Source organism: Diceros bicornis, chromosome 5 (genome assembly GCF_020826845.1).
Source record: "Diceros bicornis minor isolate mBicDic1 chromosome 5, mDicBic1.mat.cur, whole genome shotgun sequence".
NCBI lineage: Eukaryota > Metazoa > Chordata > Mammalia > Perissodactyla > Rhinocerotidae > Diceros > Diceros bicornis.
Window position 1 is genome coordinate 58184550 of NC_080744.1, and position 16822 is coordinate 58201371.

Consider the following 16822-nt stretch of genomic DNA (forward strand, 5'->3'; position numbering starts at 1 on the left):
AAGAAAACATAAACTAGTCGTTACTTAATTCTTAAAAACAATACAAGAACAAAAAGAAATACCACTTAATTCTAATATACACTCAAAGCAGCCCTCAATTTCCTAAAAGCCTACCAATGAATATGACTGCAAGGCAGGATCCTTCATCTACATACTACATATGATTATCAAATGAATAAGCTTTTCTGTAATAAGGTTTTTTGTCTACTAATAGGACTAAAATGATAGCTTCATAGAAGAAAAAGTAAAGGAAAATACTCAGTGTACAAATGTAAACACTTAAGTTCTTTCCTAATAATTACTGAAAAACAAATTAACATAAGAAATTTACCTACAGTTAAGGCTAGCAATTCCTTCAAATATGTGAAATAGAACAGCCATTCCTCAAATATGCAAAAACAAACAAAAATACTGATAAGCCTAAGATTATAATAATGATTTTTACTTTCCAGAGAGGTATTATTAAAAATTGACAAGAGTTTGTACCCGTCAAACAGACAAAATTAATACAGTCATGCACTGCATAACATTTTGGTCAATGATGGATCAAATATATAACAGGAGTCCCATAAAATCAGTGCTGCATAGCCTAGGTGTGCAGTAGCTCATACCAACTAAGTTTGTGTAGGTACGTTCTACGATGTTCACATAGTGACAAAACTGCCTATCGATGCATTTCTTAGAATGCATCCCTATCATTAAACGATGCATGAGAGTAGAAATACTTCAAGTGACTGAAAAGGACACACAGCTGAAAATTCAGAGATCGCTACTTCTCCTCAAATTCTACTCTGAAAGGGGTACATAAAAAGAATTTTTCGTTTACAATTATCAGGTTAGTTGAAACTCCTCAAAAGGAAAGTCAGGAAATGAGCACTTCCTCTTTAATTTAAACCATACTATGCACAGATTTTCAGTTAATAGATTGTGAGTTTCAAGGTGAAGGGAAGCCATTGTCTGGACAGAAGACTACGAGATAGGCTTAAAGAGTACCTTCAGGAGTTTACTAGCATTTACATGACTCTTACCATTAACTTGCCAGATATTCACCATCTTTTCCAAAGCCCCAGCTAGATATTTGCCACTGACACTCCAGGAAACAGGTGAGAAACTTGGATCACTGGGTGACCCCAGGCTTTCCTCAGCATCCCCTTCCCTAGAATATAACAGATATGTATGGAATTCTAATCTCCATCATCCAAAAGTATACTAAACCCCAAACCTTAAAATAAGGGTTTCATGTAGACTAGAATACATAACAGCAGATTCTTAGATTCCAAAAGCTTGGGTAGCAATATTTGACAATCACATATTCGCTAGTGTTTGTCATAATGTGAAAAATGTGGAATTATAAAAGAGTTTATGCTTAGACTATTCATCATTTAATGTAGTATATAATTTGTCAACAAAGACATTCTCATTCTGTATAGGTTGTACACATCATTATTATTCAGAACACATTGATTCTTGTTTGCCTAATCTCTAGAGAAGTTCTCAGAAAAGAAATACAGCTAGCCATAAATAAAAGAAGCTACTATTCTGCTAAAGAAGAAATATCATTACTCTAATTCCTAAATAATTCTTGAAGAATGATGGAAAATTAGCCAACTGTTTTACAGAATTGAACATTTATTTGCTAGTATAGTAGACCTTGATTTAATTCTGAGTAAGTCCAGATATTAATAGTTAAAATTTTTATTTTCTGAATTACTATCCTAGAAATTTAAAAATACACATTGAAGATATAGCAAGACTATTTTAAAAGAAAAATTATAAAAAATTTTAATGACAATTTGATTACATTAACACAACCAAGATGAGGCATGTTTAGGATTCTGTTACATTAAATGTTACACAAGAGAGATAACGCTAGCACTCACAATCTGTTGAACACGCAGGTCTGCTGCAGTGAGTATTGCTTCTTGGTAACATTCCACACCCGGATGGTGCCATCATTGCCACTTGTAGCCAAGAGTCCTTTTTTATTACACCAAACACAAGTCATTACCTAAAACAGTTGAAAAAATCCAGCAATATTTGAGCAAGTTTTGATTGAAATGATTCTATCATTTGAAAAAATGCTATCAAATTAACAAAAAGAAATCTACCACGAAATTGCAAAAAAAAACTGTATCTACGTTATACTACAATATGCATGGTTTCATTCTTTTCTAATTGGCTTGTAAATACACACCTATTTGAAGCATAGCTTTAAAGTACTAGGCCCAAATTCATTCGAGTTATCTGAGACCTGTTAGAATCTTTACTAAACATGTTTATTTAACTCAATAAAGCAAAATACTTCAACATATTTATATTTTCTATAAAATAAGTAACATAGACTAAGAAGCGATTTTAAAAATGGTTAAACAATAGAGGTCAGTCTTCATTTCCTAAACTGCCATTGTCATTGCTCAGAGGCCCAGTGGGTTATATTAAAATAGTGAGGCCAATTTCTCTTCCTCTTGCATGCATAAACCTTCACCTTTTGTAAGGCTATTCCTTTGGTTTTCTTCTCATCCCCCATCTGATTTTCCCATTTGTATACTACTACGTCAACCCAAGCCAGCCCTGGTGGTTTAGTAGTTAAGATTCAGTGCTCTCATCACCTTGACTCAGGTTCGTTTCCCAGCCAAGGAACCACACTACTTGTCTGTTGGTTGTCATACTGTGGCAGCTGTGTGCTGCTATGATGCTGAAAGCTATGTCACTGGTATTTCAAACATCAACAGGGTCACCCACGGTGGACAGGTTTCAACAGAGCTTCCAGAGTAAGAGAGACTAGGAAGAAGGACCTGACCAGCCACTTCCAAAAAAATTGCCGGGAAAATCCTATGAATCGCAGCGGAGCACTGTCTGATATAGTGCTGGATGACGAGAGGACGGTGTAACAAGATCGAGCAGAGTTCTGCTCTGCTGTACACAGGGTTGCTAAGAGTCAGAATCGACTCCGTGGCACTAATAACCCAACATACAGTGAAAGAAGAGTTAGTAATTACCAGACAGATAGTGATAATTTTGTGTGTGTGTGTGTGTGTGTGTGTGTGTGTGTGTGTGTGTGTGTGTGAGAGAGAGAGAGAGAGAGAGAGAGAGAGAGAGAGAAAGAATGAGTGAGTGAGTGAGAGAGAGAGACCAAGATCTAAATTTTGAGCTCTTTGAGAAGGGCAGAAACTATTTTATCTTACATAAGGTGATTAACAAACTTGGGGTTCAATATACATACTCTGTTTTGATGAGCCTCCAACTTGATAAAGGAGCATTTTCTGAGATCTCCTCCCATATCAGCGAGTGTTTGTGGAGTAGTCTGGTTGTCGCGGTCATGTGCAGCAAGAGTGCGCACGAGCTGTTGAGCAGCCCATTGCCTATGCTGTGAGGACAGCCTGGAGGAGAGGCAGCAGGCTGCCAGGGCATTAGCCAGCTCCAGAGGGCCTACAGCAGAAGGATCATAGGAAGGATGGGCATACATTTGGGCAGTTAAACCTGCTTAAACAAAACAGTGAAATGATGCCCAGGTAAGAGCTGGTAGTGATGAACAAACAAAAATGGGTTAACCCATATCTCTTAAGAATTAGCACTTTTGCAAGCAATCATTTCACTAACATATGCATATAAGGTATAAAGCATTTATCTCACATAAAATTCTATAATAAATCTGATTCACTGCATATGTACATTTACAAACATCAATCAATAGTCTTTCCTCTAAGGACACAGACTGAGAATGCAGCAGAAATAATTTTAAGGCCAGGGCAGAAGCAGCATGCCCTAAAGAATAAGAGTTTGGCTTTTGCTGCTCAAAAGTGATCTTAACAGCCAGTCAAAGGTCTAGGCTGATAGATCCAAAAGCCCATCTCTCTTGGCCAAATGGCCCTGATGAAGAGAAGAGTAGACAGCAGTGATTAAATAGTCCCTTCAAAGTGCTATGATCTTTAGACAAAGAGAAAAATAGCATTACCTCTATCTAAATTTCATTAAGGAAATCTAATAGGATTATCATCTATGGTGACTCAAACCATAATCTAATAAAATAATCTAATCAAATCAAGACTAATTTGGGACATTTCCTAATATTTGTTTCCATGCACAATGAAAAAATATCCATGCACTTCTTTTATGATTTAAACTTAAGTACACTTGAATTTATGTAATTCAACACACACCACAATGCAAAAACACATTTTTTAAAACATAAATCAAACTGATTAGAAAACTATATTTAAATTGCATGAAACTTACCTTTCTTTTCAACTTCTGACTTATCATAGTTAGGTCTCAGTTTGGCCCCTTTGTCTGCTAGTAATGCCACAAGGGCCTGAGTTACAACAAAATTTGGGGAGGTTACAAGCTTATTCTCTTCAGCAATTCCTCGGAGAAAGCTGGGTAAAAACTTTCGCTGAATTGGATCATCGACCGTGGTTAGATTTACACCTGTTGCAGCAGAAATCAAGTTCTGAAGAGGCAATTAGAACAAACAGGTTTAATTTTTACATATAATTTTGGAACAAAAAGAAGATTTCACCTCAAAAGGCTTTTTAAGCATTGGTCAGAAATAAGCAATGCAACAAGAAAAGCACTGAAAACTAGCTCACCTGTGTACACAACTGCACCAGGAGTTTTGCGGCACTAGGAGTGTTTGATGCCAGACACCCTACTGCCGTGCTCAGATAGGCCAGGCAAGAGATGGGCTTGTTGGCCTTGCTGTGCCCGCCTCGTGAGCGTTCTGAGGCACTTGCCATGGCAGAAGGGCTGGTGGAGAGGCCAGCTCTCCCTGCTGCAGCCAAGCACATTAATCGAACCAGCGTTCGGATATCTGTAAGGCCCAGAGATTCAAGACCAGCAGCCAAGCTACAACTGGAACCACTGCCAGGAAAGGAAAACAGTTCAGATGGATAAAGAAAATAGATTTCTTAAGGAACCATTTGGAGCCCCACATATCACCCATAGCACCAACAGGCAAAATAAAAGGCAAGCTGCACTATCACTAGTCATCCATGTCCTAAGAGATGTCCAAAAATATTACGTAAGCTGGAAACTGTTACTGAAACTTTAAAAAATGTTAATAAATATTGACATATACTTGAAATGCAACTGAATTAACAAAGTATAACATACAGGAATGTTCACAAATCATGACTTTTCACAAACTGAACAAACCCCTGTAACCACCTCCCAGATCAAGAAACAGAACATACCAACACCTCAGCAGCCTGCTTGAGCCCTTCTCAGTCACTAGGCCCTCAAAAGTAACCACTATCCTGACTTCTAAAGCCATAAATCAGTTTTGCCTGTTTTTGAACTTTATATAAATAAAAAAATTAAGTATGCATTTTTTTGCGTCTAGCTTCTTTGGCTCAACACAATGCTTGTAAGACTCAACCACGTTATTGCATTATAGCAGTATTCATTCATTTCCATTGACATATAAATGAAATCTATCACAATTCATTTATCCATACAGATGACACTCAGGTATTTTCCAGCATGGGCCCATTATAAATAGCAGTGCCATGAATGTTCCTGTTTATTCTCTGGGTGCACATATGTAAGCATTCCTGTTGGACATACACCCAGAAGTGGACTTTTGGGTCACAGAATATGTGAATATTCACCTTTAGTTGGTACTATCGAAGAGTTTTCCAGAATAGTTGTGCCAATTTATTTTTTCACCAGCAGTGTATGAGAGTTCTAGGTGTTCCACATCCTCATGTTCACTTTTTTCCCCTAGTCTTTTCAATTTTAGCCACTCTGGTGGGTGTATAGTAGCATCTCACTGGTTTTCATTTTCATTTCTCTGAAGACTAATGAGGCTGAATCCTTCATTTTTCATGTTAATTGGCCATTTGGAGGTCCTCTTTTGTATTTTGTATCATTTTGTATTTTGCCCATTTTTCTTTTGGGTTGTCTTTTTCTCATAAATTTATAGGAATTCTTTACATATGCTGTTGGTTATACGCATTGCTAATATCTTCCCCGATGCGGTGGCTTGTTTTTTAACTTTCTTAGTGACTTTTGCTGAACAAAAGTTCTTTTTAAATGTAGTCCAATTTATCAATCTTTTTCTTTATGGTGAATGCCTTTTGTGACTTGCTTAAGAAATCTCTGCCTTTTCCAACATCAAGCATAAATTCTTCCTATGTTACCTCATAGAAACTTTATTGATTTATCTTTCACATTTAGATCTAAGAGCCACTTGGAAATATTTGTTTTATATAGTGTGAGGTCAGAGCCAAGAATCTTTTTGTTCCTATGTGAATAAACCATTTGACCTAGCCCAAATTATTGAAAAGATCATCCTTTCCTCACTGCTGTGCAGTGTAAACAGTGTCATAAATCAAGTGTTTATCTGTCTGTGTGAGTCAGTTTCTGAACTCTGTTCTCCACTGTCCAAATTGTCTATTCCTGAGCCAACACCACACAGTCTCATCTACATTTTGAGTTTTTCTCTCAGGGTCCTTTTGTCTTCATTGATTACTGTTAAATACCCCTGCTTAACCATTTCTTAAATCTATGTCTTTTAGGTATTCTTGGCTCTCTTCCCTTTTTTAACATTACACTCCACAGTATGAACACAGCAAAAGTCTCCATTCTGGAATTTACAGGTTGACTTAGCTATACAGTTACTCATTTCTGCAGAAAAACTCATTTGACCTTTTATTTTTACCCTGCACCAAATGGATCAACAGCTTTAGTTTCCCATTTCGGATAATAAAATGTTTGCTGTTTACTCAGTTACTATAATGCATTATTTTCTACCTAAAAAGAGCCAAGTATTAATGGAAAGTATGACTGACTGACTGAATGAATAACAATGATGACTATGTCTAACTTCTTTCATTCAACAGTAGATATTCAAGTTTCTAAAAATTCTACCTTATCCTCCCAAACAAAAGCAGACTCCTTCTAATATATACTAGAAGCTAACTTAGCATCATTTGACATTTACCTGACTGAGAGAAGAGACAGAGCTCTCATGACCATGGTTCTGGCCAGAAGAACCTGAGCAGCAGCAGTCACTCTCCTTAAAGCCACAACTCGGTCATGAGGGTTTGCTAAGGCAGCTGCCTGCTCACCTAATGTTATTCTCCCAGACGAACTCTTTTCTACAGAACCATGGCAACCTGAAAAAATAAGATTTTGTTTAGTTCCCAATAAGGTAAGAAAAAAATATCAGGACTACTGAAAAATTTTCCCATTTTACCTAGGTCCGAGGTTGCAAGGAAAGACAGCAAACCAATGTGTTTTGCTCATCTGAAACTTTGTTATACAAAAAATTCCTTAGGAGAAATAGATATTTCTAACTCAATAATTATAGGAGAAATATATGCTTCTTAAATTTTTTTGGTTTTATTTATTTTGCTTATGTATTACTTCTACTGTTATTAACAAATATAGGGAAGATATAGTTTTGAAAATAGGTTTTGAGTACACATAAAGGGCTGAGTCACCCATACTGCCCCAATTCTTTATTTTATATTCCTTATATCCTCTCACCCAAATAAAAAAACTGCAAAATAGTTTTTAGTCATTCCAGGAGTCTCTCATCACAAAGTTAAAAAACATTTTATTCATATTTTATAAATTTTCTTTTTATCACTTCAATATTTCTTAAAAACCAGGGGCCAGCCTGGGGGCGCAAGCAGTTAAGTGCGCGCGCTCCACTGTGGCAGCCTGGGGTTCGCCGGTTCGGATCCCAGGCACGCACCAACACGCTGCTTGTCGAGCCACGCTGTGGCGGTGTCCCATATAAAGTAGAGGAAAATGGGCATGGATGTTAGCCCAGGGCGAGTCTTCCTCAGCAAAAAAAGAGGAGGACTGGCAGATGTTAGCTCAGGGCCGATCTTCCTCACACACAAAAAAATATATATTTCTTAAAAACCAAAAAATCAAAACTTAATATTACATTATACCTTCAAAATGTTAAACAACTGGCTAAAGATACTTGATGGGGTGGGATAATGTTGAACCCTTATTATGATTTACCTTTGCCTTATGATTATTTACCTATGTAAGAAACAAATTAACATAGACTCTATAAAATCTACGCCAATCAGCATTTCAGTTTACCTATTTGCATCAGAGTCTCTTCCATACTGTTGGTGGCTGTTACCATTGCCACTGATGCTCCCAATGGATCACTGTCAGGGAACTGAACTGGTTCTGGCACAATGCGTCGATCATTTAAACCAAGTGGTCCAGCAAGTAATTCAAATTCTTCTTCACCCGTTAGCTTTTCATCTTCATCAACATCCAACATGTCCCAGTCTTCTGGAATTTAAATAAATAAATGTATAATATGTGACTATAAACATGACATAACTCTGCTGGCAATGGTTACTGTGAAATTTGTCTAAGATGCAGATGGACTGAAAGCCCAGTGCCCACGAAATGAACTATAGCACCATCTCCTGGTAACCCAACCAAACTGCACTCCTGAGGCATAGTGAGACTATAAGGAAGTCAGAGCAGTCAAATCCATTTGAAGCAATAGCAAAGGTTACAGCTGCTAATGGAGGTTTCAACTAATAAAAAATATTGTTACAGAGCCAACAAAGAGTTCTTAACCCTGCCCATAATAATTAGGGAATGAGTTATTTCAAGTAAATGAATGCTCCAGATACACTGATGCTCACTTCAATTTTTTATTTTTTACTTTCCTCAAATAGAACGGAAATTCAAAATATACTACCTGTTTTCCTTATTTAAAAAAAATATATATGCAACACAGAAATGAACATTCTTTGGTAAAGCTAGTATTTGAACCCAGGTCCTTTTCCTTCGACTTTTAAAACTAGGGCTGTTGCTATCAAACTACCTTGAGCTTTTTAGAGATTTTTAGAGAAAGTTTAAGTTAACATGTCCATAAATACAAACACACACATAAGAACGTAAATTTTATTAAAAGCTGTTAAGCAATAGGTATATATAAAAATACATGTAAAATAAAGAAGCTCTCAAAACAACTACCTTCATACACACTGTCCTGCTTGCCAATTAGATCTGGAGCTTGTCCCTTGTACCTGCATCAAACATGAAGAACAATGTGTTTTTAAATAAAACAGTTAGTACCCAAAAATGCAAATTAAGTCATTAGAACATTTTAAAAGGTCATTAATAAAGCAACACAAAATTAAAAAGTGTGTCTCATGTTATGGGCTAATGTAATAAAAACTACTAATACGTAAGCACACAAATGCTTACAAAATCAGTGACCGTTTTATGAAATTACTGGGGAGGTTTCTGGGTCACCTACAACAACTCTTTTAATCAAAACCTATTCCAGAATGTCTTAAAGATTTTAAGTTGACAATAAGGGCAAAAACCCTACTGACTAGAGATTAATTGCTATTCAAGGATATAAAGAGGTAACATGTTCATGGAAGCTCATTTAATCTAGTCTAATTTTTCATCAAGAAAAAGATCATGAGATGTCAAAAATATGGTGAAAACCACCAACAAAAAAAATAATGACCATAAATCTCCTGAAGGTTAAGGAAAAGGTCTAGCCCACAACTTGCCAACAAGTCAAAGGTTAACACAGTCAAACTCCAGTGACAGACCTGCTGCCATGCCACTGTTCCTGAACTACAGGCTCCCAGCTCTGGCAGGAACATGAATTCCTCAACCTCCTTCATCCTTCCTGCCCTCCAATTCAGCAATTACAGGACTTTAGGAAAAGTTAAAAGTAACTCCTCACATGAAAAAAGCTACAATTCCCATGTCTTAATGAGAGATACCTTATACTCTTCCTTCAGAGGGTCTGGATATCTACACAATTTCAAAGTACCTTTCTGAACTTGTGGTCTTGGATTTGGTCTTCAGGGCTAAGTACTTTTCCCTGCAGCTGCCACACAGCAAGTAGTATGGATTTCCACTCCCACATTCACCACCAAACCAGCCATCAACATAGGAGCCGTTGCTGCGATAGCCCTGGCGGTTTGCACTGCGCCCGCAGCCTGGGTGATTTCTCTTCATGTGCTGATTGAAGCTAACGACACTGCATTCACACAGTTCACAAACCACCACTTCTTCCCTGTCTTCAGACTCACAAACATGCTGCACAAAATGATTTCATATCAATTATTAGTCAATTTAACATAAAATTAAAAAGAGGTAAACAGATTATTTATTATATTAACTACTTTGTTTACTTATGCTGGAATATTTGAAAGATTTCATTAATGCTACATAACAAATTTCTTTGAAATCAGAATTCAGGTCACGCAATCTGAAAGTGTTCTCTTCTCTGCCCCTCCTCACTCTAATAAGTTACAATAAAAGTAACTGACTATCCTACTGACAAGAGCTAATAAAAATGACAATCTTCCCCATCTCAAATGATTTTTTTAAATCCCTCTAATAAAAACTACTTTTTACCTGGTCATAACATGCATACCTATTTTCTGAATTTCTAAGAAATCATTAGGATTCATTTATCTTATCAACTTAATACAGTAAATGCTCTTTCCTGTAGGACTTACTCCTTTGAATTCTTCAGTCTCCCTGCCACAAAAGCGTAACACTAAACAATGTAAACATACAAACCCACCATGTACCCTGCCCCTCGATGGAGGTATTTACAAGATTTGGGAGGTACTGTTTCCTAGAATGAGGCATTACAGTGATTAAATGGAACCTATGAAGGAGAAGAGCATGCATTCAGATAGCACGGTGAGCACAGCAGCCATGTTATATACCCGGCAGAGTCGACTGGGACCTGATGCCTGTTTTGTAGTCTATCTTTGATATTAGAACCAAATATTACCACAATATGGCTCTATTCATTTAATCTGGGGAGAGAAGCAATAAAATCGCACAGAGCAAGCAACAAGAGAGACTTTTTCTTATTAGTTTGTAGGTATGAAAGTAACCTCAAGCATTAGAGCCCCAAACTTTAGGATTAGATGTAAGACTTTTTAGAGTGTTACAACTCTAGGCAAGGCTGCTGTTAACAAGCTGTATGAACAGGAGGGCAGGAAAATAAGTCAGAGCAGCCCCCGCTGCAGTCACACACACCCAGGTAGGCCAATCCAGTACCTCTGGGATCCACATTCCCAGAATATCATTGTCACTGGTCAGGTCTTGTCCAAACATAGCTTCCATCGCTTCATCATCAAGATCAATTTCCAATTCCTCATCTAAATTAAAGTCATACAACGCCCCTGGGTCTTGCTGCAAAGATATTCCTTCTCTCCGACTTTGATTCCTGTGGGCCTGCACAGAGCGGTATAACCCCGCTCAGAACAAAACAAAAAAGGCATTTCATTTCCAAGTATAAAATAATTTTGAATATTTCACCAGTTCTTAACTGCCATACATGCAGGTGAGTATCTCAGCTGACTTACTGGATTCCAGACCATAAACATAAAATTGTACCTATCGCATGTGTTTCTTCTGTAAAATGAGGATAATAGCACTCATAACTCGAGGGGCTGTTGATAGGTTTAAATAATATAATCCATGTAAAATACTTCGTAATGGTTGTTATACAGAAAAACACTCAATAAGTGAGGGCGGTTATTATTCTTTTAGGTTTATTGTTTTAAAAATCAGTTCCTTTCCTATATAGTAAGCATGCATTCTATATTTTCTAGGACAGTCTCAATTTCGTTCTGGTCCCATAAATTATTGAATCATTATTTATGTTTTAATATTTCAAGGATCAAACTCTGTTTTGAAAAATCACATATTCTAGTTTTCATTTTGGAAAATATATTCCCTATAACTTACACTTCACATGCCCAGAACATAATCCTAGAAGTATTAACTAATGTATTGAGGGAATTTATTTTTGCTTATCTAGTAGCGAAGCTCTAAGGTCCACACGGTACATCAGAAAAGCCAGTGCCTACTTCTTTGGCACAGTGCTTTTTTCAGCTCCTTCTCGCCACTGATGTTAAATTTTAAACATGCACCTTTACTTCTTAAATTACAAGTCGCTTGAGGGCAGAGAGAGCATTTACAAAATTTCTCAATATCTACAAGTGATCCGTATAGGCTTCTGCACCCAGAGGGAACTTAAAAATAAATCTACGAATGTATGCTGTGATTTCAATTACGTAAACGCATGGAAAGTGATATGCAAACAGTTGCCCTGTTAATGTGCAAGAACTGAGTACTTAGTATCATTAGTTTATATCTTCTTTAACGTTACACTGACTTTAAAATATAAACAAATAAACTATATGATACTTTCACCAAGAGAAGGATGTAAAACATATAATTACCTGCTCTTGCTAGCAATGTGCGAGCAGCTAAATCAAACTTGTGTCTTCTTGTTACCGCTGAGCGACCCCTAGCTGGTGGTCCACTTCCAGAAGCTGCATTCTCTGTATGATCCAGATTATCAGGGCTACAAATGCACATTTGGAAGCAACACAAATTTTTAAAAACTATCATGAATAGAAAGCATAGGTGCAAGCTTGCTTGTGGTGTTCCTTTTTCCTCCAAATATTACAAAGAATAAAACATGTTTACGGGAACCAGCCTGGTGGTGTAGCGGTTAGGTTCGCACGCTCCGCTGCGGCTGCCCAGGGTTCGGATCCCGCCCAGCGTTCGGATCCCGGGCGCGCACCGATGCACTACTTGTCAAGCGATGCTGTGGCGGTGTCCCATATAAAGTGGAGGAAGACGGGCACGGATGATAGGCCAGGACCAGTCTTCCTCAGCAAAAAGAGGAAGATTGGCTGGATGTTAGCTCAGGGCTGATCTTCCTCACACAAAAAAATTAATTAATTAAAAAATATATATGTTTACGATAAAACTTTTTTTTTATAATTTTATTTATTTATTTATTTATTTTTCCCCCAAAGCCCCAGTAGATAGTTGTATGTCATAGCTGCACATCCTTCTAGTTGCTGTATGTGGGACACGGCATCAACATGGCCGGAGAAGCGGTGTGTTGGTGTGCGCCCAGGATCCGAACCCGGGCCGCCAGCAGCAGACCACGTGCACTTAACCACTAAGCCACCGGGCCGGTCCCTACGGTAAAACTTTGAAACATATCTTTTGTCCCTGATAAAGCTCCTAAGTTATAAATATGTCATATTGCCCTAAGTGATAATTGTAACTGATTTTGAATTATGCCAACAATGACATGATGTTTAATGCATGTCCAAATTCAAATGAGATCAATGGCCTTAACTAAATCCTAAGTGATTAAATACTTAAAATTTGAAATGATTGGGAATTCTTGCCTCGAACAAACATACTTCAAAATAAGTTATAAAAATATTCACTGAGCTTGTCAGAAAAAGTCTGCATACTACTAAGACACAAGCCTTGGTAACCATACGACTTCATGGACTAAAATGAAAAAATGAAGATTTAAAGTCATAAGAAGTGCTGAAGGGGGAAGATTTTAGCAAGAATTGTAGAATATTTTATTATATCTCATTTCAGGCTAGGCATTATCACAGAATTCTTTTTACAACTTAAAAAAAGGGGCATATTGTACTGGATATTAAAAACTAAAGAAGAGATAAAAATATAAATCTACATTAAGAGACAGAAAAGAGTAAAAGTCCATTTCTATCAAATGCATTAATTAAATCAATTTCTAATATTAAAGTGAACATTCTATTTTATATCACTTAATGAGATAAAATTATTTTATTTTAGAATAAACTTGTTTTAATTTTCCGTTTCCTCTTTTTTTTTTTTTTTAGTGAGGAAGATCAGCCCTGAGCTAACATCTGATGCCAATCCTCCTGTTTTTTGCTGAGGAAGACTGGCCCTAGGCTAACATCCATGCCCATCTTCCTCTACTTTATATGGGACGCCGCCACAGCATGGCTTGACAAGTGGTGCGTCGATGCACGCCTGGGATCTGCACCAGCGAACCCCGGGCCGCCAAAGCGTAGTGCGAGCACTCAACCGCTGCGCCACCAGCCCAGCCCTTCAGTTTCCTCTTTTTAGCTCAATTTTATATAAAAATTATTTCCTTCTTTCCATGACAACACCCATTCAAGTCAAAATTTGTCATGTCATTTTTACCCTTCATGGTAACATAAGCTTGTAACTGAAATGTCCATCTTTTCATATATCTCTAGTTATCAAGTTTACACACCATTAGAAACATCCATGAAGGGAAATAAATGGGGCTCTTGGGGGCACCATTTATAACTCATGGAACAGAAATATGAAATTGGATTTCACCTTTCACTAAAGCCTTCCTCCATTTCAGCAGCATCAGCTGATGGTATGTCTCCTGGTGATTGCAAATAACAGGGATCATTTGACTTCCCACCACTGCCTACAACTGCTGCTCCGTGCCTTGAGTCTGCTGTGCTGCCTGACTGGGGCTCCTCCTCGTCCTCATGCCCAGGGTGCTCTATCATCCACATGGCAAGGACAGTGATGTTCTGGGCATCAGCCTCTCCTCGAGCACCTGACCAGAGAAAACAAAAAAGTCTGATACTGACTTTGGGCAAAATAATTAGTTATTCATGTTATCAGTTTAAGAGTGTCTGTTATGATGCCATTGTAACTAAATTTGGTGTTAAAAATCTTACCAAGCTTTATGACCTCTTAAAAAATATATTGCCCTTAATAAGATCGGGCTTCTCAGATCTGCATATACTGATATATCCTACCTGTGGCTTCCATGGCTTTGGCAATCTGTCGGAGAGAGAACCCCATTTCCAGCAAGGGTACTGCAATGGCTGGAGGAGGAGGAGAAGTTGAAAGTCTACTGCTTGGGTCTGACAAGGCTGAGACAAAAGAAAGAGAAGTAAAGACCTAAATATCACATGGTATGTACAGTAATCCTAAGTCCCCAATTTCCTAAGACTGTCTAAATTTAATGAAATTTTATCCTATGAAGAATTCACTAAATGTGTAACTAAATGTGATTACATTTGTTATAACTTTTTAAGGTTTTTCATAAAAATAAACCTGCTAATACAAAATAAACCTGTTGAAAAATTTTTAAATGTTTTCTTATTTTGAAATAGTTTACCCAAATCTCAAACTTAACAGAAATTTGCAAGAATAGTACAAAGAATTCTTTTACCCCTGAACTATTGGAGAATAAGTAGCAGACATGATGCTCCATATCCCCTGAATACACTAACGTATAACTCCTACAAATAAGGACATTCTCCTGCATAACCACAACACAATCATCAAAGTCAGGAAATGAATGTTATCATCTAATCCAGATCCCATTTTAGTTTCACCAAAAGTCCAGATTTTTTTTACAGCAAAGGATCTAATCCAGGATCATCCTTGCATTTAGTTTTTATGTCTCTTCAGTATCTTTCTTTTGTTTTTTTTTTTTTAATAATTTTATTTATTTATTTTCCCCCCAAAGCCCCAGTAGATAGTTGTATGTCATAGTTGCACATCCTTCTAGTTGCTGTATGTGGGACGGGGCCTCAGCATGGCCGGAGAAGCAGTACGACGGTGCATGCCCAGGATCCGAACCCCGGCCGCCAGCAGCGGAGCTTGCACACTTAACCGCCAAGCCATGGGGCCAGCCCCTCTTCAGTATCTTTCAATCACTTCGATACTCTGAAGATTACAGGCCAGTTACATGGTACAATGTCCCTCTGTCTGATGTGTCCTTATAATTAGATTCAAGTTGTGCGTTTTGGCAAGAGTACCACAAAAGTGATGCTGCCTTCTTCTCACTGTATTCTATTAGATGGTACATGATTTCAATTTGTCTCATTACTGGTGATGCTAACTTTGATCACTTAAGCTGGTATCTGCCAGGTTTCTCCACTGTAAAGGTACTCTTTTTTTTCCCTTTGTAATTAATAAGTATTTGCAGGTAGGAACTAGGAGAATATGTAAATATCCCATTCCTCATCAAAGTTTTATTCATTAGCATACATTTATGTTTATTGGCTGAATTAATTATTACTATGATGGTTGACAAATGATGGTTTTCTAAGTCCATTACTGCTTTCAGATTCACCAGTTGGTATTTCACTCTAAAGCAAAGCTTCTCCTTTCTCCATGAGTACAAGGTTATAGGTTCTTATTGTATTCATAGGTTATTATCTATTAATATAATTATGAATATTTATTTTGATGCCCCAAACCTCCCAGATTTGGCCAGTGGAAGCCCCTTCAATCTGGTTTCTATATCCTTGAGGCATGTGCCCATCATTGAGCACTTTACACTTTCTAGCATAAGCTATTTCCAGGCTCATCTCATACTCAGCCCTGAAATCAGCCATTTCTGCCAGAAGACTGGAATTCCCTTTAGCAGAGAATGGCATTTAGAAGACAGGATCTTGGCAATAGGTGTGTTTATCGCTACTGAAGCATCACTACTCCCAGCCCCTCTCAGTAGATAGTGCTAAGTGGAGGCCTTCCTCACCCTGCATGACTCTGACACCTGGTGCCAGGCCATGCGGACACTTTCTCACCCCACTTGGACTCCAATACTCTATGCCAGTCCACTCCCACACATACAAGGAGACTTCCTCACCCCAATCTGGCTCTGACACCCCGCTCTGGATCACCATGCCACCCACCTCCCAAACCCCGCCGGCATCAATGCCTACCTAGCTTGGCCCCACTTAATGGCTTTTGAATTGAATTAGGAAGGAAGGAAAGAGGGAGGGAGGGAGGACCATAACTCTCATTTTTGCTTAAAAAATGTCACTCCTGCTACAGTGGTAATAGTCTTGCTATGTCTGATGGACTTCTGCTTCTAGTCATGATGGAGTAACAGAGACTGAATTTACTCACCTTAAACAACTAAAAAACAGATGAAATACATCAAACAATAGTCTGCAGACACTGGACAACAGGCAGTGTGGGAGAGTGATCCCTGAGACAAGGGAATCAAACGAGGCCAGGTGTACAACTG

At 37.9% G+C, this 16822-nt stretch overlaps 1 protein-coding gene across 9 annotated transcripts in view; it reads right to left on the bottom strand.

The window, feature by feature from the left end:
• Positions 1-16822, bottom strand: part of HERC1 (HECT and RLD domain containing E3 ubiquitin protein ligase family member 1) — a 182233-nt gene that overhangs the window by 32224 nt on the left and 133187 nt on the right. For 5 of the 9 annotated variants that reach the window (XM_058541785.1, XM_058541786.1, XM_058541788.1 and 2 more), the window contains exons 41-53: positions 14592-14708; positions 14155-14386; positions 12225-12349; positions 11014-11234; positions 9785-10053; positions 8965-9017; positions 8065-8265; positions 6944-7118; positions 4590-4860; positions 4237-4450; positions 3224-3483; positions 1881-2008; positions 1029-1156 (exon numbers count right to left, since the gene is read on the bottom strand). In XM_058541785.1, coding sequence (XP_058397768.1) covers positions 1029-1156; positions 1881-2008; positions 3224-3483; positions 4237-4450; positions 4590-4860; positions 6944-7118; positions 8065-8265; positions 8965-9017; positions 9785-10053; positions 11014-11234; positions 12225-12349; positions 14155-14386; positions 14592-14708 — 2394 coding nt within the window. The remainder of the gene's footprint in view (positions 1-1028; positions 1157-1880; positions 2009-3223; positions 3484-4236; positions 4451-4589; positions 4861-6943; positions 7119-8064; positions 8266-8964; positions 9018-9784; positions 10054-11013; positions 11235-12224; positions 12350-14154; positions 14387-14591; positions 14709-16822) is intronic. The other 4 variants (XM_058541791.1, XM_058541790.1, XM_058541793.1 and 1 more) reach the window with 4 other exon arrangements.